Here is a 27,778-nt window from a genome sequence, read left to right on the forward strand (position 1 = left end):
GATGTTGCAATCTGAGTCCCCAAAGTTAGTGAGTGACACTGAAATCTGATTGAGACTCTTCACTGTGGGCTCTGCACCAAAGGTGAGGCATTAAACCTGGATCTAACCCTTTGCAGATGTCCCTGTGAACCTGGGCACCATTTTTGGGGTGTTCCAGCTCAAATGACTCTCCCTGTGACAGACAGGTCTCCCTGACAGCAGAGAGAGGCACAATTTAGGAACAGCCCACTGAGCCACAGGTGAAACTGCAAAGCCAAATACGACAAACTGATTTTGAGTTCCCCAGTTTACTGCTAAAGATTTCAGTATCACATCAAGCACTGAAATGATCAATGCCCCTCATTTTTAGGGAGCCCAGTAGCTGTACAATTTAGTGAGTAAAATTGTTAGCAACCAGAAGAATGTACCTATACATCAACATTAGCAAAATAACAATTTGTTTTCTTTACCTGTCAGCCTAAGTTGTATTACAGAGTTGGCTTTTACAATGCTGTTGTTTCTGTCCTGGGTGTCAGATTTAAAGGCTAAGAAGATGCTTTGTCTTTTAACACTCAGTTTTGTTCCTTTTTCTGCCCTCATCAATACTTATCCTTCCTATTTTACCCTGTTGTAGCCTTGCAGTGCTCTAAGGGGCCATTACACAAACTGAACCTGCTCTGGAAAAACAGTCTGTGTCCAACAGAAATTTTCAAATTTTGTAAAAAAACCCAACCAAACAGACAAAACAAAACAAAACAAAAAAACCCAAAGCAAATTACTTTCTTTTAGATCTGGACAAGACTTCAAAGCTGTGAAACAAGAAAGGAAAAATGTTGAAGTAGAAACATTACTGTAAAGACAGCAAAGCATTCTAATGACAAAACATTTGGTTTACAAATTTACCAGACTCTCAACAGCAAGTCTATGAAATAAGTTTACAAAATAATAAGTTTTCTAAAGCTTAATTTAGAGCTCCTAAGAGCTTTTTGACATGAATTGAAGGGGAGAGTGAAATGAATGCTAGCAATCAAAAAAGAGGAAAACAAAGCATTCTTTTATTCCAAATTTTTAAATTAAACATAATATGCTTCTGTCAAATGTTTGTATTCTGAAAATAAAATTCTTTAGTCTGGGATTTTTTCCCCAGTTGTAGTTCAGGGCCTTAAATAAGGTAAGGAAGCATTGCTTAACAGTGTTATAGAAACATGAAGATTTCCTTTACCCTGTTAAACCTGAGACCTAAACTTATTGATGCAGAAAAAATCAATTCATTTAGTGAAAAAAAGTATTATTTACTACTAGCTAGATTCTTTATTTCTGATGGAAACAATTTGTTTTCCCCAATAAGTGTCAGGAGCTGTCAGTGTATTTGGAACAGAGTTTATTCAAGGGCTGAAATGAACAGAGCTCTCAAATGAGAGAATTGAGAGGTGGGAGAAAAACAAATAATTTTAATGCCATTCAGAAGGGGCCCTGACTAATCAGATTGTTGTTCATGGCTTCTTGCTGTTTAGAGGACAGAATAGCATAATTTAGTGAAATATTTGCACTACAATGCTTGCAAATTTGGGGAAATGGAATTTGGATTAAGCCAGGATTATTTTTGATCTTATCCCTCTCTGCTTCTTTTTTTTTTTTTTTTTTTTTGGTGAATCTGAGCAGTGCTGATGTACATGCATAAAGAAAATGGCTTATTTTCTTTGAAGTGTCAATAGCATTGTCAGGCATTTATCTAAGTAAACACACAGCAGAATGATTAAGTCAGGGTGAAGCTGAAAGCATGAGACACAAATTAATTTTAGCATTGTTTATAATCTGTACACTACACAAAATCAGGAGTGCTTAGCACGGGGGGAAAAGTACTGAGCTCTGTAAGAAATGTCAAAATGAGAGGTGGGAAATGAGTTGTTACCTAAGGAGTTTTGGAAAGAACCCCTGGCTGGATTGGTGAAATCATTACCAAAAACATTTCCTAACACCAGGATAATGGGGGCAATTAGAGGTGTGGCACTCCCAGTGCTGATGAATCCCAGTGTGGCAGGGGGGAAATATCATCTGCTGTGGGTGGCACTGAAATATCTCCACTTGGTCCAGCACTTGTAGATACTGCCAATATATTGTGGTGAAAATGAAGGAAGGTGAGAAAAAAAACTATATTTTTGTGAAGATTGGTGTATCACAGAATCACAGACTGGCTTGGGCTGGAAGGGACCTGAAAGATTTTGTCCCACCCCTGCCGTGGGCAGGGACACCTCCCTCTATCCCAGGCTGCTCCAAGCCCCATCCAGCCTGGCCTTGGACACCTGCAGGGATCCAGGGGCAGCCGCAGCTGCTCTGGGCACCTGTGCCAGGGCCCCACCATCCTGTGAGAGAGGAATGTCTGTACAGTTACATCTCAACAGTAATATTTCCTGTTGCAGCTTAATCAGAACCTTCTGGGATCAGTGCAAAGCCCTTTTGTCACCAGGATCTGAGCTTGAGCCAGTGCTGTCAGTGGGTACAAACTTACAGCAGGCAGGAATGAGTGTCCGCTTCATGTGGGAAGGTAAAAGCAGAAATATTCCTGTGAACAGATGAAGCCAGACAAAGAACTCTATGTCCCAAATCTCTCTGAAGCCAAAAAAAGTAATCAAAAAAGCCAGGCTGTGTTTATGGCATCAGAGAGGTTTCCTAGAAAGGACAAGAAGAAGCCACCAAATGTCAAACTCTACTTAAAAACCCTCTTAAAAATATCAACTCATTAAAAATGAAATAATTTTCTGTTTTATTGAATAACTTACTGAGGTTATATTAAACTTCAGCACATGCTGTATGTTAAAGATCTGAGTTGTGCTTGTGCACAGGATGGGTACTGGTATTTTGATATTGCTCTTTATTAAAAAAGAAAATCTCTCTAGAAAATGTAATGTAGAATGTAGGGATCCAGTTTCAGTTTTATGTTTATACCATTCATTTAAAGACACACAGCAAAAACAATTTACAAAACTAAGGGAGAAAAGTTAAATCACTTCTTCAAGGAGGCATCATCCTATATTTATAGTTTGGTAAACACAACATTAATCAGCTGGAAAATGTTCAGCAAAATATAAAACTGTTCTGGGCTCTAGCTCAGAGAAATATATGTAGAAAAATATATCTAGCTTCTCTACTTCAAAAGGCAGTGCAGAGCTGCAGAACCTGCGGGAAAATCAATTTTCTGCGGCATAAGTGGCTCGCACAAAATTTTGCAGTGCCCCATCGAGATTTTTTTTTTAATTTAACTGATTTACTTCTCTTCCTCTAACAAATATCCAGGCTGCAAAGGCATTCAGGTTACTCCTCCAAGTACTGTTGGAATGGTATTGAAACACTTGTTGGGAAATAAAAAGTAAAATCTTGATGCTGTTGAAAGGAATCACAAGAGATGCACATTTCTTCCTTCAGAGATCGTGGCTCAAGAGTGCTTTCCACCAAAGACTGGGAGCAGAACTTGAGATTCTTCACTTTGGTGGTGGTTCCAGTGAGGTGGCTCACTGGGTAATTCCTGACTTTGTGCAGAGAGGTGACCAATTCCCAAATTTGCTGCTCTTTGTACCAAAATGGGATAATCAGCTCAAATCTCCATTGGAGGCAACACACAGAACCTTCTTCTCTGTGTTTGTTCTGCTGAGAGCAGTGACAAAGTGTGTCCCCAATAGAGTTTTTGTGATATTTTTAAGAACCATCCCTAGAGAATAAGCATGCTATATTCCCTCTTTGATGTGCTGCCCAGGGACTTCAAAGAAAAACTTATACAAAATACATCCTCTTAAAAATTGCTTTGTTTCCAAATTCCAGCTACAATTATTAATGTAATGGAGGTTGACTTTTTAGATTACATTTGATTTAATTTTAGATTATGATATTATTTCTTTGACTGCATTTTGTCTGTAGTGATATAAAGGTGCATTTCTTAGGTAAACTTCACTCCCGAAATGAGCAGGCTGAGTGTTGTACATAATCTATCCTCATTTCACATGGTGAGACTTTCAAATTCGGAGCTTTTCGACTCAGTGCCTCCTCCATCACTGCTGGAGCTTAGTGTTTTGAGGAGAGAGGGATGTATTACAGTAACTGATGGGGCTTTACTGGCTTGCAAACACTCTTCAACCCTGTGAAGCAAGATCAGGCTCTCTCATGTAAAATGCATTGCTGCTAACACTGGGAGATTCAATTATAACCGTCCCCTTGCAAGGTTTATCTTCTGAAAAGTGATGGGAAGAAGTAAAGTGTTGAAAGTTTGAGAGGATGGTGAGTTACCTCTTTGAAACTTGGAGTATTTTCTGTCTCTTCTGATCTGTGTGTACCCTCAGGCCGTTTGTCTGTTGTCAGGAGAGGCACTGGGTACAATGCCAAGTTTTAATAGCAAAGGTGCAAATGCAGATCCCCAGCACAGGCAGCTCTGGAGATTCTGAGATGAAAATGGGATGTTCTGCAGTAATGCTAACACTGAGGTGAATCACTTTGCACATTGGCTTTGAAATTGAAGGATGAGAACCCCTCAGCCTCATCTGACGCTAGGGGAGCTCTGGTTGTGTTTTGATACTGAACTGTCTCAAAGTCCCTGTGTCCCAGCTCTTATTTTTTGGCAGTGGTTTGGAGGGGCAGTATGAGAGCTTCTCCCAGGTGCTGGAGAAGTTGGGGACTCCTGGCTGGAGCTGCCCTGTTGGGGTGCCAGGATGTTTTAGCTGAAGTGATCAACAACTCCCTGGCAGAGTTCTCCCTCCTGGGTGGAAAGGATCAACCAATGAGCCAAGGTGTGCTCCTCCTGCATGGAAGGATTGCTCCTTGCCATTCCTTTCCCTTTCTTTTGGGATCTTGGGGTGGGATCTCTTGTGCTCCTCCCTTGAGTGCTGGCTGCACACTTTATGGATGGCCTGAGCAGGAACCAGCTGGGATTGTCATCAAGAGCCCTCCTGACTGAGGCACCTTTATAAACAGCAGAAAACACAGAGGCAGTTAATGTCAAAAACCTCCTCTGTCAGTCTCATGTATTTTGGTAATGGCTTTGGCACTGAAAATGACTGAAATAATGCCACTGAAATGTCCATTGAAGCAAGATATAGCTGTGTCTACACTCGAGCTTTTGTCAGTATGGAAATGTCAGAAAACATTATATTCAGAGCACAAATTGCAAGTATAGAACTGACAAAGTAAATTTTGAACAGTGTACTCAAGTGTAATGCTTGAAACATATTCCAAATTGGCAAGTTGCAACCAATCATGGAGCAGAACCAGTGCTCCAAAAACCTGACAGAGCCAATGTTGAAATCAGAATAATTGCAACTCCATTTTCACAGTAATTTAAATGGCAGGAGCATTGGCAGAAATTCATGAATAATTTACATATAAGAATTTAGCAATCTGTGGTGAATAGAAAAATAAATGGCAAATCCAATAAATAAATGATTGTTGTGAATTATTTGCTCTGCTCTGATGTTTGCTAAGTGTCTTTTTTTTTTTGAGCTTTCATAAAGTCCCAGATTTAAACTCCTGCTTCTCAGGTAAATGCAGTTTTAAAGCAATAGCAGAAAAGTACATATCTACCAGGGGAAAAAATAACAAAACAATAGGAATGTGCAACAGAGGTTGTTTTATGAAGGATATGTATAAAAAAGACTTATTTTCCAGGCAGCAGCTGCAATTCCAAAATCTTTGGCCTTAATGAGAAATGTTAGCTGATATATGTAATGATGAGTTATACACTGCGACTGTTTTTAATTAACTATGTATAAAGTTTTAAGATTTATAGAGGAGGTAAAATCTGAAAAGAGAAATTCCTAATTTCCTTCTGTGCCTGTGGGAATGTGATATTATTTTAATAAACAAGAAATTAATTTACACAGCACCAACATTTGTTTCCACATAGAATGGATATTGAATCTGTGTAAAAAAAAATTACAATAGGTAGTTAAAATAGAAAAATTGTTTATCTGGTTTGCCTTGACTTTGCTTGAAACAAGCTAAAGAACAGTAAATATGTTTACTAGTTGGAAGGTGATGGTTTTTTAATAAGCTATGATTATTTTGTAAATCTATTAAATTTTTTTTCCATAATGAAATTCTGTTTCTGACGTAAATCTTGAGCAGTGTTACACATCAGTTAATTGGAATAATGCCTCATAATTCACCTCATGCAAGTGTGAGAACAATTGTTTTTTGCCCAGACATTTGTTTAAATTTGGAAACTTGTGGGACTTTTTTTTGATTTTTTTTCCTTCTTGCTCAAATTAAAAATATTTTTAAAAAATCTCTTAATATTAACATTTATTTTGTTTGACCTAGAATAAAACGTTAGTTTGGAATAACTGGTGAAGCCAGAATTAAATAAATCCCACGTGATCCTTTTACCAAAGTCTAGTGCTGGTATTCTCTTTCTCCACCAGCTCAGAAATTGGGACACTCGTTTGGGTGCAGCTTTTCCATCACACAGAATCAAACACTCTCACCAGTAGTGAACTCTCCTGCTGTCCTGAGGCCTAAGAATTACAGAACTTGCTCAAATGACCAGCAGCATTCCCTCTGGAATATCTGCATTTCCTTTCCATTTGTCTCCTATCCATAATCTTGTAACTTTTTGCAGAATCTGATTTTTGGTTCTTGATTTTCCCTGCTGATGCTGTTCCATGCTGTGTCACTTGTGCTACCTGGGAAGAACTGGTGTCTGCCTGTTAGAGGCTGGTCCATGTTTGTAAACACTGCCTGTCTGGAATGGGAATAGAGATCTGGTATTTGAATCTTCTTAGGTGGATTTTCTCCCATTCCTAATAACAATTAAATGCACAAATTTGTATTTCAAAATATTATTGCCCACATTCAGCATGTGCATGCTTGTGTTCTTACTTTAAACATCCTTATTTAATCCTAACTATCAATTTTCTCACCCCTGTCTGACATTTTCAACACTTTGTACATGTGCTTGTCGTTGAGATGAACTTCCTGAGGGAGTTTCCATGGCTGTCCCTGGTCCCTGCAGGTCACAGGACGCATTTTGAGCAAATGAATTCTTCAATACTTGTAGCCAAACCCCATTTCAGTGGAAATAAAAACCTGATGGCTTCTGTGGATGGAGACAATGAAATTAATTTAACATTCTTGGCCTATGAAAAGCTTTTCAGTTCCTGAGAGTGGCAGGTTTTGTGACACTGTCTATTGTCAATTGGTGCTCTCAGGTGGTAACTTTCTATTTATTTTGTGTGTGCTGATTGACTGTTCTGGCACTTCCAGGTTTCTTCCTAGGCAAGTCTTGATGCTTGTGTCCAAATGCTGTTTTTCTGAAATATTTGCACCTCCACCCTGTGCGGTGATTCCAACTTTTTTATAGAGGAGCAGTGGCCTGCAGAGCTATGGGCAGTGGAGCTCTCTGCATTGGAGAGAGCCATCCTGAGCTCTGGAACAATTCCTTCACAGGAATGTTTTAAAACATTGGAACTCAGGGAAGTTCCTGCTCAGGGAAGTGCTCAGGGAAGTGATGGAGTCACCATCCCTGGAAAAAACCCATGGATGTGTCACCTGAGGACATGGCTTAATGATGAACATGGTGGCTGTACTGGGCTGGAAGTTGGACTTGATCTCCTAGGTAATTTCCAGCCTCAACTGTTCCATGTTTCTATGGAAGTGCCTGCTGTGTGACCTCACATGAGCAATTTATCTGGAGCTCCCAACATGTTAACACAGGTTAAAGTTGGGTTATTTTCCATGCCTATAAAGGAGGGTGTTCTAGACACTTCAAAAGGAAAAGGGGGAGAAATGCAGCATCTCCTCCTGGAACAGCAAGTGAATGCAGTAGTAAAATAATGTTTACTCCTTTGTTGGTTTGGAAATCTGGAGGAGGAATGAATAATTGGGAAACAAGTCTGCAAGTGCAGCTAAGTTGAGCAGCACAACTTAGTGCCAATTCCTGTATGGGAATGTTGTAGGGAAAGGTTGTGTCAGCAGGAGAGGGGGTGGGAGGCAGGCACGGGAATCACAGTGAGAGAAACACTTCCCCAAGAGCTGAGCACGTTCCTCCTCGTGCTTGCTTGGGATGAGAGATGCTCCTGAGATGTGAGTCAGGAGGAGCCAGAGACTGAGTGTACAAACTAGGGAGGATTGGTCTGCAAAGGCAGGAGAAGATGTGGGGGGATGTAAAGAGTCTGTATTTTATTTCTTGATTGCTTGTCATGGTTGGCCAGGTAATCTACTTGCCCTCAGCCAGGGCTGCTGGGCTCCAGCTCCTCCTGCAAGGAAACGCTCTCATCTCTTGGAGCTGGGATTCATCTGAGAGAACTGTTCCATGTCTAGGAAATGGATAGAATGACTGTGTGGTCTTTGCCAGTTCAGGATCCATTTCTCTGTCTGTAATTTACTCTTCTATGAAAGCTTCCCTGGTGTAGAATATTCCCAATCCAGACTTGTCTCTGGCAGAACTTCAAAGCATTGACAGACATCTTTCAGGGTTGTAACGAAATCTGGTTTTGTTCAGCTTTGGAAGGAAATTTTAATGAAGACTTTTGCAAAATAAAGGAGCTTGGAGGTGATGATCAGGAACTGCTTTGCAAAAATAATATGAGATGAACAAAGTAAAATGAAGTGTGGTGGCACCAGTGCACCTCTATCACTCTACATTGCAGTACAATAGCAGCCATCGCCTGTGCAATAATGAGGCTCATCAGTTTCCAGACAGCAGATTTTGTAATAACAGAGTATTTATGTAAAACACTGAGGGGAAAGAGGATGGAGGGAAGGAGTGAAGGTTGTCTATCAGGCTGAATACACAAAGCATTTGGTACTTCAAAACTAATTTTATTTTTAGTTAATATTCATTGATGCAAGATCTAGTCTATTATTAAGTGAATCTGGTGAATAATTACATCCATCACTTTGAAATGTTTAAGACAAGTGTGGAGTTGTAAAACCAGTCTTTTGTGTTGGAGTCATCCCCAAAATTGCATTGTGGGAGCCATGTTGACACTACAGTTTGATCGTGTTCTGAGTCTGAGGGATCTCAGCACATTCCCAGAATTTCTCCTGTGCATTGTATTTACAGGCATCAACCTGCCAGTCTCGATTTCTTGGGAGCCATGAGAAAGTGCAGGATGTCTCTGTATTCTCATTTTCTTGGCTTCTGTCAGTGTTTGAGTGTGACCCGTCTGTGGATGAGTGAATGGCAACTGTTTATTCCAGAATAAAGCATGTGCTGAAACACAAACAAGCAGCCTACAGAAGCACTGAGCTAAGTTTAATTAGCTGTAGAGTTCATTTCAGCTTCAAACTCCCAAGTTAACTTGCTAGGCAGCAGAGTTTATAATGCATGTCTTGCTAGATGCCTGCCAGACAGGAGAGCTGATGATATTATATTTGTTGCTAGGTGATGAATTCTGATAACCTTTCTGTTCCTACATTTATAAATGTCTCATGCACTCTCTGCTATAGCATAATTACTTATTTATGCCTCAGTTCCTGGGTGGAACTACTACAAAGTTGCTAAGCAGCCATGTGTATAAATATATAACATTGTGTCACTTGAAAACTTTTGGCAACTCACATTTACCAGATGAATTCTCTGATTGTCATGGTTGTAGCCATTAACAAAGTGGAACACAAATGAGGGTATCAGTGTACACAAGGACAGAGCTTTATTTGCCACAAGAGACTAATGCTCTGGGAGGGGATGTGAGCTGGAAAAATGCACAGATTTAGTGGTTTGGGTTTTTTTTTTTGCATTCTTTTCTTTTTTAATGGCTTTATAACCAGAAGCAAAGTAAAGATTGACTGATTATTATCTCACCTCTTTAAACTTCATAAGCATTATAATCATTATAGTTATTCTAATGTGAAGGAAAAGAGGCACTTATTCAAACAGATGTGCTGAGGTTTCTGCATTCTAATGCTGCAAAGTGAGGTGAGAGTGTAGGAAATCTTTATGAGTAATTCTCAGTGCAGCCATCAGAGCATTTGTCATTAGTGGGACCTATACAAAGCCTAAGGAGAAATGAGGGAAAATGATAAATCAAATTTTTTTTTCCTTTATTTGACTTTGACACAAGTTTAGTTGAATTGACAGCTATGATGGCAGCTGGAATTCATGTAACTTTAGGGATAACTGTAATTTATTAAATCTGAGAGAGTATCTGGTAATAAAATTCTCAGATAGCTTTTCAATGTACTCTTTTGTCAACTGTGAAGTTTAATACAAGACACAATTTTATTCACTGGTCACAACTTTCTGTGGAAACTGTCAGTTATGGGCCTGACCCATGTTCCAAAAAGGTTTGGAATCCAGCACTGCCTTGATCCCAGTCTCAGCTGCTGTTCCAGTGGTGCCAACTCGAGGTTGGCAGCGTTACCCACATGGTGCCAGAGGAAGGTGGGACATCCACCTGTGACAACCAGCCAGCAGCAAATGGCCCAAAGGAGCAGAGCTTGCATCTGAAATACAGATTGTGTGAAGCAATTGACACAAGTTTTCATTTTCATTTGCTTCATGTGCAGTACTTGTTTAAACGTGGAGCAATTCCACCCATTTCAGCAGCAAACGTGAATAACAACACAACCAGGATCATCAAATAATCACTATTGAGCTGTTTCTGTTTTCTCTTCTTTTTTTTTTTTTTTTTCCCCATTGTTCCTTAGTTATTAAAAGAGGCACAAACTTCAGTAGCTTGATGTTCTTCCCTTGGTTTATCTGTGTAAACAAATTTAAGGTTATTTATAAATGATCCTGACTGACAGAATATACTTTCCCTCAGGTCAGTTCTTTTGTGGAAGATACCAAAGCCTGTCTTTCTTTAAAGTATAAAAGCCTGTGTTTGATGTGAATAGAAACTGTTCTGGGAATGACTGTGCAGAGCAAGATTACATGGTGCAATTTTAATTACATTGTTCTCAGCAGTGCAACTTGTCTAATCTTAGTGTGAGAGTCAAAATTCAAACCAAGGTTATTTGGTTCTGTAACAGTTAGTCAAGCATTGATATTGTTTGAGTAAGTTTAACAAGTTTAAAATCTAGCACAGTTCTGAGAAGTGGCTTTCCTCACTCTCAGAAATGTTGTATTTTAGCAGGGTGATTTTTGTGTGGCTTATAGAATTACCTCTGTGTTAGAATTGGATGGTTACTTGAGTAAAACAAAAGCTTAACTACCAACTCAGTTTGCAAAACTAAATGCAGTTTAGATTCTGAAAGCCTTCTGAAACGTTATTAGTAAACTGTGTCCAAGGGCTCAATTTTATTAACCTGATTTTTAGACTGAGGGCTGAAAAGGAGTGCAGGTCAGTCATTTGCACATTCATCAGATCAGTCTGGTGAAATCAACTTACTTCATGAGAGTTTGAGGGAACTCTCGTGAGAGAACTTGGAAAACCACTAAGAGGAATTGCTATTCCTCTGTCAGGCTCATTGATGGAGAAGATGAGAAACCAAAATATTTCCCTGGAACTGGGAGGGCCTTTGATTTACTTTTTCACTGGGAAAGCTGAACAATCTACAGAATAAATTGTTTGACCAGATTTTCAGGCATGGCATTACTCATTCAGCAGCTGGGAAAATAGGCTAGCAACCTACAGTATCCATTTTGAAAGGAAAATATTGCACAGTGGATTTATTACTCACTCTCATTTCCTTTTATGTATTGTAAATGATGCGTCATCCTCTATTTCTGAAACAAACTCCTACCCCTGAGTGCTGTTTGGAAATTATTTCACAGGGCACAAGTTGAAGGCTTTATTCCTGGGGACGTCTTCTAAGGAAACATTATTATAATTTCATAATTACTATCACTACAAAAGAAAGGCAGCTCTTTGTAGATGTCCATGTATTTGGGGTTTTTAACATTTCCTAGCGTGTACTGATCAGGAGTTTGGGTTCTGTTGGAGTGTTGAGGTGAGGAAGCAGTGAGCTCAGTTACAGATTAGTTGTCATTCTGCACAGAAGGTGAAACCAAGACCCAAGACTGAGGAGGTGGAGGCAATATTGCCTTGCACAGCAACTCTGGGTAATGTGCAAAAAAGCACTTTGTAGTGATGCCTTATTTAATGAAAAGCTCCTGCCCTTTGACTTCTTGTCTCCAAGTTACTGCCACGGCAGGAGAGATATCTCAAGCAATATTTTTCTTCCATCTCTGATAAAAGCAAGTGTATAAGGCTGTGAGTAGCTGCCATGGACTTGGTATAGAACAAAAGATATTTTTTACAATAGTAATTTCTTCTTCCAGCCTCAAATCACCAGATTATTTGAACTTGCCACTGTAGGAGCAGACAAAGTTTCCATTCCTTCAGTGAGGCTCCATATTTCACTTCTATAATTTACTTTTCCTACTAATGGCCCAACATCAGGCAAATGGAAATGTGTGTGTAACCCAGTGCATCTTCTGTTCATCCAAGAGAATATCATAGTTTTTCTTAATTAACACTCATAGAAAATTAGTTGAGTGCTGGCAGAACCTTGTGCGTTTAAAAAATTAAAAAAAAAATTGAAAAAGTTTTGACAGATCACATTAAGAAGTGACAGATCACTGTAATTATAACATACTGACCTTGAAGATAAACAGTTTTAATTGTCAACTTGAGGGAAAATATCCCCATGGCCTTTGACTAATTGTCTAGCTAATGAAAAACCTTTGCTAAATAAATTTGTGGCTTTGGAGGCATTTGAAACATATACTGGTGTCAATAAGGTACTTTCTGGGCTGGTTTTACTGTAGGTGTTCCCTGTGAGTGATTGCTTGTTGGTACTTTTTGACATCTGTTGGCAATCTTTTTTTCTACAGTTAAAACTCCTGGGACACCGTTTTAGGGTTTTTCCTGAATTCTATCTCCACTGATTAATTTTCAATAAATTACAAATATCAAGAAATTTGGATTTGTTAGCACTTAGGGGGACTGAACAAAGATTAGATGTGCAGAAGACAAGGAAATTCATGGTCAGTAGCACATTGCCTCTCCAAGCTTTATTCAGGCAGCATTCAGAGGAAATAATCCATTATATCCCACTGGGAATTCTTGTACAAACTCAGACTTCTGTCCCTTCTCCCTCCTCTATAGACACGATTAATTTCATATTGACAAACAAGCCATCTGCAGAGCCATGAGCATATTGAATGCATCTGAGTGTCTTTGATTCTGTCTGCTCGTGTCTCAGGCCCAGCCAGCGAAGACATTGTAGGAATCTAAAGTTAATTTCCTCTTATGTTCTCCTGGGGATCTTAGCACAATGTTGTGTAAATCTGCTAAAATGGAAAATTATTGATCATTTGCATTGCAATGGGAAAGCCTTTCACACACACCAACAAAGTTTAAAAGTATCTTTTCTACATATCATTGCTGGCTCTGGGGTTATTTGGGCTGCTCACAATCGATGCAGCATTAACAGGGAAATGTCACTTTCCTCCCCAGATGTGACAGCTCCTTTGAGACTGGAGCTCCACAAATGTGGTGTCAGTTCATGTCCTCTGCATTTACGGAGAGAAAACAGCTCTGGTTAAACTGAACTCTGTGTTGTGCTCGGAAGATCAATGACTGTGATATAACTTCTGAAGGTTTTATTCTTTTTTTCTCTTCAGACACACTCTCTGACATAATATTTTTGTTGAACAGTAATTTTTCTCTAGGGTTTAGAACAGCAGCTACAGTATTTTCGTGCCTTATAATGCAGCCACTGACCCAGGAGATCAGTCAATAACACCTCTGTGTTGTAATGAATAAGTCAAGATAACTTCCAACTGAGAACAACTCATTACAGCTCCTTCCACCTGATTAAATTTTTGCCCTAAATAAAAAAAATGGGCAGCAAAATGATGTGTGAAGATATCATGTAATGTGAGCTGATGAAGTCTGCTGGAGGAGGAGGAGGGAATGCCTTCAGTTTTGATTGCAGTGGTTGTGTTTTGCTGTAATTTCAAGCAGTCACAGACAGCTGATGGAGCCCTGTTGGCAGAATAAATTTGTTGAAGAGCATGAGATGCTGCTCAGGGATCTTCCTTTCTAGCAGAAGGGAAAGAGGGAGCGTGGTGGGAAAAGCCAAGCAGCAGTGGCATGGAAAAAGTCAGGAATCCTTGACTTTGGTGCTGATGGAGCTGTCTTGCTCACTTGTGCTCTGTTCTGGAAAACCAAACAGCAACCCCAGTGCTGCAGGGCAAGGACATTTTGCTCCAGACCTGGGGTGATACAATTTGTGAGGCCTCTGGTTTTAGGGCTGATCACTTCTAGCTCAGGGTACCAGATGTGATACTCAGATCAAGCCAAGTGGTGCTGTGATGTGCCAGGAGCAGAGAGGCCAGTGAGATGAGGAAGGAGGCAGAGCCCAGTGAGATGAGGAAGGAGGCAGAGCCCAGTGAGATGAGGAAGGAGGCAGAGCTCAGTGAGATGAGGAAGGAGGCAGAGCTCAGTGAGATGAGGAAGGAGGCAGAGCTCAGTGAGATGTGAAGATGCCAGAGCCCAGTGTTGGGCAGGGCAGGAGGTGAGGAGAGGGGCAGAGCAGGGCATGGCTGAGCTGGGGTTTGGTGTGGATGGAGTCCCTGGCTCTGGAATCACACACCAAACCCATCACCCAGGAGGGAACCTTCAGTCAGGTATCACTCAGTGATCTGTGCTGCAGAATCTCAGGTTTTCAGCAATTTTCCAGCTCTGCTATGACTGTAGGTGGTAGAGGATATGCAGGAGAGAGATCAGTGTGGCTTTTTGTAGAACATCACACCTTCCCTTGCTGCAGCTGGCTCCTGGGTGAAATCCCTTGTCTTCCACCATCTAAGGGAGCTTTTCTCCTCTCTGTGATACGTGCAATGAATTCTGACAGCACAGGGAAAGCTGTGCCTATTAATAGGCACCATCTCTCCAGTGGGAAGGGCGTTCTCCAAAGGGCAGCAATGAACACCCTGTGCCCTGTGGATGAACTGCTGGCCCAATTTTTGTATCATAGCAGGGCTCTGCACAGATCTAATCATCACACATAAACCACACAGGGATGTTTGCCAGTTTAGCTAATCAGTTTGTTTTTTCAGACTTGAAAAGTGTGCTCAGGGATGCAGTTTGTTGCTTAGTACTTGTTCTTCCAAAGAATCCAAATATAAATGTGTATTTGTCTTAAGCAATTCTTGTTATGTTGTGACGAACATTTCACTGTTGCTGATGTTCCCTCAATTTCTGACTCTCTGGATACTAAATAAGTCATCACTGTAATTTACTTCAGGGGCACATAAAGAAATTATATAAATGCAAGAAAAACATAAACATGCAGTGCAAGATAATAACCCACTGTTGCTTGCTGGATTTGTTAAAAAATTCTGTAGCAATTCTACTGCAGAGTTAGGGTAGCATTAAGCTGTATAAAAACCTTGAGAAAGGGTTTTCATAAAATTCATTTTGTTCATTTTATTAAATGTTCAATAAGTTTTTTTGTGTAAATACTTCAGTCACGCTAGAAGGTTTCTAATCTGTGAAATCATTATTGCTGCAGTACTTTTAGATATAAAATAATGATAATATCATAACTTCAGGAACAACATGTCTGATTTAACTGTTGACAGTGTCTTGTCTGGACATTATTCTGCTCTCAAATTTTCATGGGGCAACCCTTTTTCCTTCTGCTGCTCAGGTATTTTTGCAGCAAACCAGGCAGAACCACACAGGCTGTGGGCTCACTGCCAGAACTCGTGCTCCAGAGATGGTTTGAAGGCACCTCAAAGGCAGGGAAAGAAGCTGCTCTCCTAGTGGACCTTTCTGTTGGCTTGAAAGGCAGGGTTTGTTTGGTTTCCCAGCTCCTGTGCTGGTGGCTGTTCTGGCAGCTTCCTCTCTTGTTCTGGGGTGGATTCAGGTGGTCCAGATGTGCTGTTCCAGGTGGATTTATGGCATCCAGTGTGGGCAGGACAGCTCAGCGCTTGGAGCCTGGATGCACGCAGTGATTGTCCCAGAGCTGGGACCCCTTCCCTCCCCAGCCCCTCTCCCTTTCCTCACTCACTTGCATTCCTAACAAGAGCCTCTCCAGGTCACGGTGCTTTATGAATTTTTATACACAGCCACAGCACTCAGAAGCATTTCCATTTGCCTCGGCCATCACTTTTCTCCGTGGTTAATGAGGCTCAGCCTCTCTCACTTCCCTGTTTTGAGCAGAGCTGGGGGATCCCTGCTGGGCTGGCAAGTTAAGTTGCCTTTGTGCAGCTGTAATGTGCTTTTCTTGCACCTCCAGACCTCTCACAGATACACCTTCTGACTCGTGCCTTCAACAGGATCTAAAGTTATTTGCTAGAAAGGAGAAGGAAAAAAATGCAGAGGATAATATTGCTTTGATGTTGTAATTCCCACGGATTTGAGCAAGGCTAGGTTATATTTCCAAAAAGCATCTTCATATTTATTGACAGAGCAATTAAGTCTGTGTTTTCAATGTGAAATTTCCACATTCAGGAGTAATTTTGTTGCTTGTTATGATGAGCTAACAGAAAATATATGAATACCTGTATACAGGGATATACAGAGTTAGTTTTGGTGTGCTTATAGATAAATATGCATATTTATTTATTCAGAATACCTCTGTGGAGATTTCACCAGAGAGAAAATTATGGATTGAATATTTCTGTTCAAAACAAATTAAACTGCTGAGAATTAAACTCAGAAAAAAAAATTACTTTGGAAGTGGAATCTATCAGACCAACACATGCTTTTGAATACAAACCTATTTCAGCTTGTTTTCTTTCACTTTAGTTTATAAGAAATGCAACTGCTAACCTTTCAATGTTTTAAAATGGTATCCTTTAAAACATCTGTGGGTCATTATCATAAATATCACAGTGGTGTAGAAACCTCACATTTGTGATGTATCATAACAGGGAAAATGGAATGCACTGAGAGGAGGAATCCCAGGAACATGAGTTTCCTTGCTGAGATCTATAAAGGTTAATATTTCCAGTTAAAACTTTTCCCATCATTGCACTAGAGGACTTGGGATCCTGCACAAGTTTTTCCATCAGGTCTTTTGGTGATTATAAGCTCAAAGTCAGTGATTAAATCCTTGGGATCCATGTAGGTATTGCTAATAATGAATATTGCTCAGTGGAAAGAGATATTCTGTACAATTGACATGTGAATTTTACAAAAAGGAGTAAAAGTCTAACACAGAAGGCTGAGAAATGAGCAGAGGGCGATGAATGACACTCGTGTTTTTCACTGGGAGCTGCTTGGCAGTGTTTTCATTTTGCTTGCATGGAGTTTTGGAGCCTGCCTCATAGCATGTGGCACATTAGGCACAATAAAGATGTTCATTTGGCAGCTGGAGCACGACTAGGAACATCAAAAGAGTCATGGATGCGTCAATAAATGAAGAACTCCACCCTCACATAAATATTAGATCACTGTTTTAATTGCCCATTGAGTTCCTGTCAGTGACATTCACTTGTCATGCCTGGTGCAGCATTACCAACGTTTCAGTTTGGGGCTAGAGCTGGTCTGTTGCTATTATTCATTTTTAGCACTTTTGTAGCACCCTTAGCACCAAACAGGAATCATTTTGTTGCAAGTGCTGTACAGACACAGAGTGAACAGGTGGCCTTTGCTCTGAGGAGTTTAAAATCCAGTTAAAGTCCTCAAGCTCTCATGCAGAGTGAGTGTGCAGGAGAACATGGCAACTTTTGGGGTGTGTCTGTGGCCCCTCTCATCAGGCTGCCACTCACCCAACCTGTTATAATGCACGTGGGTAGTGGGAAAAATGTCAATTATCCATCTCAGGGCTTTCCTCACACCTCATTTCTGTGACAAATGAATGAACATCAAAAACATCATCACACAGACCATATGTTAGCAGGGCTGCCAAGCAGCCAAGTGTTGGATATTCAGAGAGCACCTTTGCAGCTCAGGCTGACACTTTCCACAGCTGATATCCACAACTTCTGTCTCATTTCTTGTTGCACTGGTTGGTACTTGGGGACAAAAGGAGTAATTAATTATTAGCACTTTAGAGTTTTTACATTTCTATATTGGTTTTATGTACAGAGCAATATTTTTTTTTTCACCAGAGAAAGGAACTAAAAATCCTATTTCCTTTGTATTTAATGGGCATTTACAATGTACAGGTTTGGTTAAGAGATAGATGTGATGCCATGGGTGGGAAATCTGAGGAAGCTGATGCAGCTGAAACTCCTCAGAGCTCTCCTGAGTGCCTGGCAGGGAAGGTCAGCGTGGTCAGTGCCAGCCTCAGCTCCATGGGCTGTGTAGCTGCTCCTGGAACCTGCCAGAGGCAGATCAAGTACTGTAAATTTGGGGTATTTGGCTCTTCCCCAGAAGCCACATGAGTCTGAGGAATCAAACATTCCAGTGAGGAGCTTCCTGGGGATGTATTCAATCTCAGGTGATATTCCCTGCTCAGCCCAGTCCAGCAGACAGCACCATCCTGATAAGGTCCACATTTGACTAGGGATTTTTATCTAAGGCTCCAGTTCCCCTCAACTCTCTCAACAATTGGTTTCAGTTTCCTCCCTGTTGGCCCTGAGGCCAAATAATCTCCAGTGTTCTCTATCCCTGTGATCACTTCATCTCCTCCCACTTCTAATTTCTCTCCTACATATCAGTACTTCTCAGAGCCTTTTGAATTTCTTTCCTTCTCCTTGCTATTAACCTCACCAAATACTCTCATTTCTGTGGCAGGACTGGGAATTGAAAGCATCAGTGCTTTTGGATGAGATATGGTAAAAAAGCCCCAGTTTCCACTTTCAAACAACTCTGCCTCAGCCCTTTTTGGAAAAAGTTGCAGGGTTTTGTGAAGCAAGATGAATAGACAGCAAAGTATAAAAGGTTTAAAAGTGTCAAATTCTTACTTCCAAGGGAATATAGAATAGATTCAAGTGCTTCTCCTGATTCCATGTGCCAAACCTGCAGGTGGCCTTTGAATTTCCCCAGAGCATGCAGATGGCAGCGATGCAGGGATCCCAGGGCTTGTGAGCACTGAGCAGAGAGGTGGGAGCAGAGCACCCCCAGGCAGCTCCTCCCTGCCTTAGAAACAAAACCCTTTGTGTTTAAAAAAGTTTGTCCTTTTCTTCAAAGGCACCTGGACTGTTTGGCTGGGTGATGCTACAGCTCTGAACCATGACATTGGATTTTAAGGGATTATTTTATTATAGTTGTCTTTGACTTTTAAGTTTTTTTGAACTTTTTATTCCTGATATAATTTCTCAGAGGCCAACGCTAAATTTTTCCAGTTGTAAGCTATTAATAGTTGATCAGCAGCAGTTTTGGATTATGAAAAGACATTTATTCAGAGAATCACAGACTGGCTTGGGTTGGAAGTGACCCTAAGAGTCATGCAATCCCAAACCCTCTGCGGTGGGAAGAGATGCCACCAATACAACAAGTTCCTAAACCTTGTTTCATTGGGTTTTTTAAAATTATTTAGTTGGGTTGTGTGGTTTTTTAGGGGATTAAAAAATAAGAGACTTGTAATTCACAAAGGCTGCAATCCAAGCAGTATCTATACAGCGGTTTGTACAGAGAATTTCAACTTCCCACATTTGTTGTGACAGGAAAATATTGCATTTTTTGGTTGGTAGCTTTAGGAAATTTAAGTGAGTCTATTAAAACACCTGCCATAAACCCAACATCAACTGTAAAGGGTGGTTTTTCACCAGGCAGATTTTTCTCAGGGAGCAAAACCCTCTAAACCCTGCTGTGGGCACCAGACCCTTCCTGGAAGCAGTTCCCAGCCTGGGAGTGTGGGCACCAGCACACTCTGAGCACTCTGAGATCGCTCTAAGCTGCTGCTGCTCCCAAATTCAGTGGTTTTCCCTCCTGGTTCTCCTTCAGTACGAGACTTTGCAGGCAGGATGTGCCACCTGACAGCCTGAGATAGGTTTGTCTGGAGACACTGCAGTGTCTGAGGGAAAAGAGGTTTTGTTTCTTTTTTTATTTATAATCTCTCTTGCTTTCAGCAAAATTCAATGCAACACGAAATGAGCTGATGAAATTCTGGTTTTGTGTCCCGCTGTGAATCCAAGGATGTTTCTCTTGCCCTACAGTAAAGTGGAGGAAATGGCAGCAGTTTTTAGTTAAAAACATGTAATTGAGCTGAAGCCTCGTGCAGCAGCAGATCCTTCAGCTGCTGGGGGAGTTTTTCTGCCAGAGCCCATGGTGTCTGTCAGAGAGTTTGGGCTCTCCTCAGGAAGGAATTGTCTGGTGTGAATTCTCAGGGTCACGGCTTCATGGGGTGGTTTTAATTTTTGTCTTGTTCTCAGTATCCACGTCTCTTCTAATTGGCAATTAAATTCATTTCCCCCAAGTGGTTTCTGTTTGGCCAGTGATGGTAATTAGTGAGTGACCTCCCTGTCTTCATCTTTTCCATCCTTCTCCTCAGTTCTGCTGAGGTGGGGCAGTGACAGGGTGGCTGGGAGCAGCCCAAGGCCAACCCTCCACTCTTTGCTTTGTTAAACAGTGCCTCACATCTCTTTTTGTGCCTTATTCTGCTTGAATGCGTGAGGTTTTGGCATTGTTTAATTGTTAATTCAACCCATCTCATCAATATTCATCATAAATTGAAGTTGTAAATTCTGGAATGGGTGACGGTTCTTTTCCCCTGTGGTGTTCTGCTTTGGGATTGGATCCCAAGGAATGCTCAGAAAGGAAGGGTCTCCATGGGGTCCTCTGGCAGCCCTGCCTTCATGTTGTTCTGCCTGGAGAGAAATACAGAATTGCATGAAGAGGATTTCTGTGTAACTTGCCAGGAGTGTTGAGTGGCCACCCACCATGAAACTATTCCTGTGCTTTAGGACCAGTTATAGAAATTCCACAGCCAGGAAGAGTTTAGGGATTGGCCACAAGAGACTCTGGCATTGTTTCTCTTCCTTTTAAAAAAATGCCTCAGTACTAGAAGTGTATACAGTGAATTTAAACAATTATGTCAAGTGTTTTATTTTGTAGTAAAACTCCATTGTTGTTGATTTTATGTAGCTGGTATCACTGTCTGTAGGTTTTTTTTCTGAAATTGTAATGCAGTTTTTAAAGATCCAGGGGAAGTGAAATGTAAAATAAAAATAGTGAGAACATACAGGTAAATGAAAAGTCTGCAGCAGCAGTAACTCTAGGAGAAGGTAGGGAATACAAAACAGGCTGTCTGCAGAAAAACCTTTCACATGCAAATATATTGTTCAGAGATGTCAAAACCTGAAAAGTTCATTTAGCAATTGCAAGTTTGTGGTGAAGATCTCTTATTGATATAGCTGGTAGTTAAATCATTAATATTTTATCCAGTTCTTTGTGCAAAATTACTCAGAGAAGCAATTTGAGACAAAGTCTCAAATCTTTGTGCCTTAGGAATATTTTCCTCTTTGTGCCAGCTTTCCTAAATATTTTAAACTTTCCATGTAAAGTGAAACAGGATTATTGACATCTACTATTCAATTAAAAGTTCTAACAATCCTTAGATACAGAGCAGCTCATGGACTATGTGACAATCCTGGCAGTAAGAAATGTTAGAGCTCAGTTTTTCAGTTTTATAAAACTTTTGCAGTAGCCTGGGGCTGAATATTCTGTAAGCAACCAGTGCTGAGCCTAAAGATGTGCTGCATATCTGAAAGCACTTTGCCACAGAAGAGCCTTTGGAGGTCCTGGGCTGGGGTGAGGAGCACAAGGAGGTCTGATCCCAAAAGGCTAATGTCCAAAGTGTTTTATTTATCTGCCACCCAGTTAGACTGGTCAAAGTCTCTTCATCTTTCTTTCTTTCATTCATACATTTCTTTATGAAGAAGAATAAAAAAAATATAGAATTTCTTTGAAAGTTTTTTTCCTTTGAGAGACATTTCTTCCCAAATCTGTAGACAACCTAATAACATAAAGATATCTGAAGCTTGTGTTCCAAAGTGGATACTTACAATGTGTTTTTTCCTTTTTTTCTTTTCACCCCCAGTGAAATTTGATGACTGCCAGGGGAACAACAAATTGAACTTTGAAGTTTCTAACCCAGACTTTAGAGTGGAACTCGATGGGAATTTGGTTGCACTCAAGAACGTATCAGAAGTTGGCAGAGCCTTGTTTGTGCACGCGCGGTCGGAGCACGCCGAGGATATGGCAGAAATCTTTATCCTTGAAGCAAATGAAAAACGTGGGGCATTAAAGGTAAGAGAAATACCAAAGATTAAAAAAAAAAAAAAAAAAAAAGGGCCAAGGAGATGCTGCTGCTAAATATTTACATGTGTCGCCTAGGATTGTAGGCAATTTTAATCTGTTAGCAGAGATCAAAATCAGTCTTCAATGCAGATATTGCTGTAACATTTTAGCTCTTGGTTTAATTTGTGATGCAAATTTCCCGGGTTGAGGAAGATGTATTACATCTTCAGGTGGGGATGCTAAACATTCATAAAGACTTTATTCAAATGAAAGAGCCCAAGTATGAAAATTGACTGCTTCTTCCAATGTATGTCATGCCAGGTAATCACAGTTTGGCCACAACTAAAAATGGAAAATCATAGTTTAAATGTGTAATTTAGAATTTACAGAACCTTCACGTCTTGCTCCTAGTCTAAGTGCGTGGGAATGAATTCTGTGTAATTTAAATTTTCATATTGGTCTGATTATCTGACATTGTTGGGTGGTAAATTGCTTAAACATCTGCACACAAACAGTGGCACACATTTGCACTCTGTCTCTGTAACCTGCTGATTTTTGTTCTGCTCTGTCCACTGAATATTTTGTCCTTTCTTTCCCTCTCCTGAATTTCAGTGTAAAACAAACCTCATCCTTAGGGGGATAAAGCACTTCAGAAATTGAATTGAATTATTATAAATGGAATTATTTACTTCACACCCCTGCAAGTAACAAAAGGAGATGTGAGATAGCTTCACTTCTGTGTCCTGGCATTTAGGAGAGAGGCAGGCAAGGTTGTGGCTTACTAGGCAATTAAGCCTGGTACCTTTCCAGACCTATAATTTCACAGAAGTATAAAGAAACTTTGATAAAAATGACTGATGTGCTGTCTTGATTTGGTATTTAGACATTCAATTGCCAGCATTCTCCTTATATTCCCAACAATATATTAGTATAACTTAAGCCTTCCATTATAAAAATAAATTATCCTGAGGAGAAAGGTTGAACAACCTTCTGAAAGTCCGTGGCTGCACTTTAAGCAGCACACCATGTGAATATGGATTGCCAGCAGGAGAGAAAGAACCAGAATGTGTAACTGCAGAAAGCTGATCAGAACACTGAAATGGAATTTAATTTTATTTAAATATGCCGTTTCTTCACAAAATTAAATTTTAACGCAGTCATACTCAAGGGAGTCTCTTACGTGGAGGAGCTGTGAGTTTAGGACCACAGACTGCCAAATTCAGAGTAGGAAAGCTACACTTGAGGAGCAAGCTGGGCACTTGGCTGTCCTGTGCCTCAGACTAGCAAGCCTTGCTCCTTCTGGTGCATTCACAAGAATGCTCAAATGGTTTTATTTTGAAACCTTAGGAGCAGTTTGAAAATGGAGATGATCATTCTCTGGTTAGAAGTTACTAAAACCACTGAGGAGTTTGAGACGTCTCTGACAGGAGGCCTGGAGTTAAACTTCAAGGGATTGGTTTATGTGTGAAGATTTGACTCTCTGAGAATCACATTCTGAAGATTTATTCTGGTTTTCTTAGAGAAGCAGCCCTTCCAGATCTGTGAGGAGAGATATTCTATGGAAGTCACAATCTAGGGAAAATCTTGTCAGATATTCTATGGAAGTTACAATCTAGGGAAAATCGTGTCAGATATTCTATGGAAGTTACAATCTAGGGGAAATCTTGTCTCATGAGCAGGAGTTACAGGATGTGTATTTACACAGATTATGACAAAGCTCTGCCAGTGACCCTTTGTCTTTACGTTCTGTTTGGGTTCTGGGGAGTCTCCCCTCAGAATGTTCCAGCAATATCAATTGATGCCTATTGGTGAAATCTCTCTCCAGACTACATTTGAAAGCCAGGGCTGCTTTGGCCCCACTCCTGGATTCTGTTCCAACCACTTTGTGTTGTTTCAAAGAGAGAAAACCAAACTAAATCAGGCAAATTCTGCCACTTGCCAGCCTTTCCTCACAGGTGACAATATCACAACCTCATCTCAACCTGCATTCATCACCTCTTTCTGGATTTTAATATTCAGCCCGTAAGCACCTGTTACCCATATTAGGTGGGATTTAGTGTTTGCAATGTCATTGTGAGTTACATGGTGCCTTAACCTGTCCTGGGAAATCCATCTAGTGAGAATCACCCCTCCTTCAAGGGAATATAAAAATCTCTGGGGCTGGCTGTCCTGCTCTGGCCTCACCCAGTCCTCTGTAGCTGTTAAACCAATATTTCTTCCCAAACTTTTTCATCTATTTGCCTGTTTTAAACACCACCCAGACAGTGTTGTCTTTCTGTTTGTCATACTTGAGAAGGATATAAAGACTGCAGCGTCCTATCTAAAGTGATTTTATGATAAATTTGAACTTAATCCTGTACTTTTGCAGTCTAAATGTGTCAGCACGGAAACAGCAGAACTGCTCCATCTGTTTATGCAAGGAGCCTTGGCTAAGAAATGCTCAGATGGAACCTCAGTAATTCAGCATAATTCTGTGGGGTTAAGATGAGCACATGCTGGAGCAGTGTTTAGCATTCAGTACTTAGAGAACTGTACCTTGTCTAATTAGGGGATAAGTAGTTCTTAAGTATTTCCCCACTGCCAGCAACTGCCATTTCTTTTCTGAAAGCATGTAACCTACATCTGTGAAATCCCATTGTTAATGTTGCTAATTGCAGATTCCCAACGTGTTTGGGAATGGCTCTCAACAATGATTTCTGATGTGCTGACTGGCACTGGAGCCTAGGAACAGAGAGTTCCTAGCTCCTAAAACTTTCTGATTGCTATCAACCATACTTTGGATGAATATGGAAATTATTTAGAGGTGCAATCTGGAGTGTGCAGAAAAGCTTTTGGTATTCTGCTGGTGAAGGGGTGCAGTTCTTGCCTGGAAAGATGGGGGATGATTCCAGCTGGCCTCACTGATCTGTCCTATGTGATTAACGAAATTAACTTCATGGCCAGAGTATAATCAGTGGCTGTTGGAATGTCACTTAGTATTTAGCTGTTGTTTGCATGTGACAGGCCTGTTTTCCTCCTCTTCTGCCAGAAGCATAACAGACCTGCAGAGCCTGCAGCTCTCCATCCAGGGGTGCCATGGCTGCAATATGGGCAGAGGTGGTTCCTCAATCACGGGCCAGCTTGGCCATGGTCACACCATCTCCTACAGGGGCAGACACTGCATTGCTGCTTTCCCTGATGTCTGCATGTCTAACATACCCTAAACCCCATCAATCTCTGCTACAGATATTCATACACGCAGAAATCTGTCCATCAGATTCCACACTGGATTCCAGATCAGCCTCCAGCTGGAATTGGTTTCTGCAGCCTGCTGGATGTGCCTCCTCCCTCCTGTGGTTTTGGATAGATGCACTGGTCTCTGTCTTGACAGAGAGGAATATTCCCAAAAATCTTCCTTCATTTCTGAGAGGCTTTTGAATGTGAGTGTACAGAAGAGTCTGTGACAGGTGGAACAGTTAACTCTTTAATGGTTTTGTGCCTGTACACCCTTGGAGCCTGATGCAATCAGTGCTCAGTGAAAAAGAGGAATCCCACATGCGTTTCCCATGGAGCAGTGCTGGTGAGCAATGGAACATTCCTGTGAGGAATGCTACTCACTTCCAAAAATTTAGAAAGGTTTATTAAAACCTTATCAAAAACACAACAGAAGACTGAATAGAGAAAAAATTACGACCCCGAGAGCAGAGGATTTTTCCCACCATGAGCTCACGCACACAATGGAGGTTTCACCTTTTAACCCTTTAGCCTCTCCCAAAGTTCTGTCCACGGACTCCTCCTTCCCTGTCCAGTGGTGGAAATCACTTCCTTATATCTTTTTTGGAGCTCAGGTGCTGCCATAGTAACAAGCCAACCCTCCCAAATGTCCCAAACCCAGTCCAGTCCCTGATAACAACACAAGGAGTGTAAAACACAATTATACATCTATAAAACTTCTCTTAACATATATACATGATATTTGCCTTTTAAATGTGAGAGTCAAGCATCCAATCACTCATCTATCACATTCCCCATGGAATCCCAGTGTTGGGATGTGCCTTGCCCTGCCTGTGCCCTGCTCTGACAGCGTTTGCTTGATGCCCTCTCACACAGTCAGGACTGGAGTGCTTGGGGATATTAAGAAAAAAGAGACCTGGAAATGTCTTGATTCACCCAGAATTCCCCAAATGAACTTTGGATTCATTCTGAATAATTCAGAGAATTACTAAGCCTCAAATCCCTAATGGAAAAATAAATCACTCATAAACCCTAGCTGAGGAGAAAATGGCTGAGCCAATGACTGGCAGCATTCTCCTCTTTTTTAAACTTGTGTCTTGTCCAATGCTTGATCCCTGCTTTGTTTTATGGAGAAAGTAGGACAACTGAAAGTTGGAAATTTCGTCTTATCTGAACATGTGTCCAGACATTAGAGGATTTATGTATTTATTGAAAGAGTCAGGTTTTGTGGAAGGCAGAAAGCGTTGCCAGGCTTTTTTAGAGCCTCATAATAAATGGTGAGTTGCAAAAGGTGGCAAGCTGAGATGTGAACTTTGTCCTCCAAGGCTAAATAAAATGGTGTCTGCTGGTCCTGGTCCCCCTCTGAAATCTAGTGCTGGTTTTAATGAACATACCCTCAGTGTACTGAGAGCTAAAAGGAAACCTTGGGACACAATCTGTCTCTGCCTCTCTGTGTTGGCAGCCTTTATTTTTTTTTTTTTTCCTTCCCCACAGCAAAGGGAGTTATTTAGAACTTTTATTTGCTACACCATTACAGACACAGGGTGAGGGGTGGAGGGGAGTGAGATATCAAGAGTCTGGCACCAGAGCAGATAAGAGGGCAGGCAGAAATTCAGAAATTCCAGGCTGGTAGTAACTTCACTGCATGGTGCTCAGCAGCCTTCCATACAGAAGGATGAAATGATTAAATAGAAACTGTCAAACCCTCAGGACACATTTCAGGCACTAGATAGAAAAGGAACAGGAGAAAGAAAAGAAGAGATAAGGGTGAGGAGCACACCCAGAGACAGCATGTTGTAGACAAAGTTTAAAGCCATCTCCAGCAGCAGCTCAGACTGAAGGAAATGAAGTTGCCCCAGTGCTGTTACTTTGTCCAGTGCACTTTGTACCAGCCAGGGGCTGGGCAGAAGCTGCTGCTTTTTTTCCCTTTGTCAAATCACTGCTTTCCCCAATGCCAGCACTCACTGTGTTTGTTCCAGAGCCTCAGCAGCCTGGCTGGAAACTTCCCTGCAGACCCAAATCCTCATTCCTACCAAGCCTCTGCCTTTTGTGCAAGTTGCTTTCTGCCTGTGCATGTTTCCTAAAGTATCGAACAGAAATAATGAAACTAAGCTCCTTGGATTTAAACCTTAGCATTTCTTGTTTGTGTCTTGCTCTCTGCTTATCCCCACAGGATAGAGATTGCAAATATTATGGATATGAGATAAAAAGTGCCTAGAGCCTTAAATCCTACATGTATGGCTTTCTGCCTTAGAAAGATGATAACGGATCAATAATCTTATTATGAATCAGGATTCTCTCACAGCAGAAAATATTCAGGCGAGGAAGTGTGAATAGTTGAGTTTAGTCATCTGGCAATTCAATAAGTTATTTGGAAAATAAGATCAAGAATCAGCCTCTCTGATATAGCAGGCAATCGTTCCCATTAACGTATATTAGCATTTTTCTGTTTAGAACGGAATTCCAAATAGGCTGAAAATGACTGTGCAGAGGTATGGAGATGGACTCTCATATGA

At 40.8% G+C, this 27,778-nt stretch overlaps 1 protein-coding gene across 2 annotated transcripts in view; it reads left to right on the forward strand.

Moving 5' to 3' along the window:
• The window catches only part of CDH13 (cadherin 13), a 443,548-nt gene that overhangs the window by 131,603 nt on the left and 284,167 nt on the right, over positions 1 to 27,778 (forward strand). For both annotated transcript variants that reach the window (XM_063168107.1, XM_063168108.1), the window contains exon 3: positions 21,850 to 22,058. In XM_063168107.1, the coding sequence (XP_063024177.1) occupies positions 21,850 to 22,058 (209 nt within the window). The remainder of the gene's footprint in view (positions 1 to 21,849; positions 22,059 to 27,778) is intronic.

Source organism: Melospiza melodia, chromosome 13 (assembly GCF_035770615.1).
Source record: "Melospiza melodia melodia isolate bMelMel2 chromosome 13, bMelMel2.pri, whole genome shotgun sequence".
In the NCBI taxonomy this organism is placed as follows: Eukaryota; Metazoa; Chordata; class Aves; order Passeriformes; family Passerellidae; genus Melospiza; species Melospiza melodia.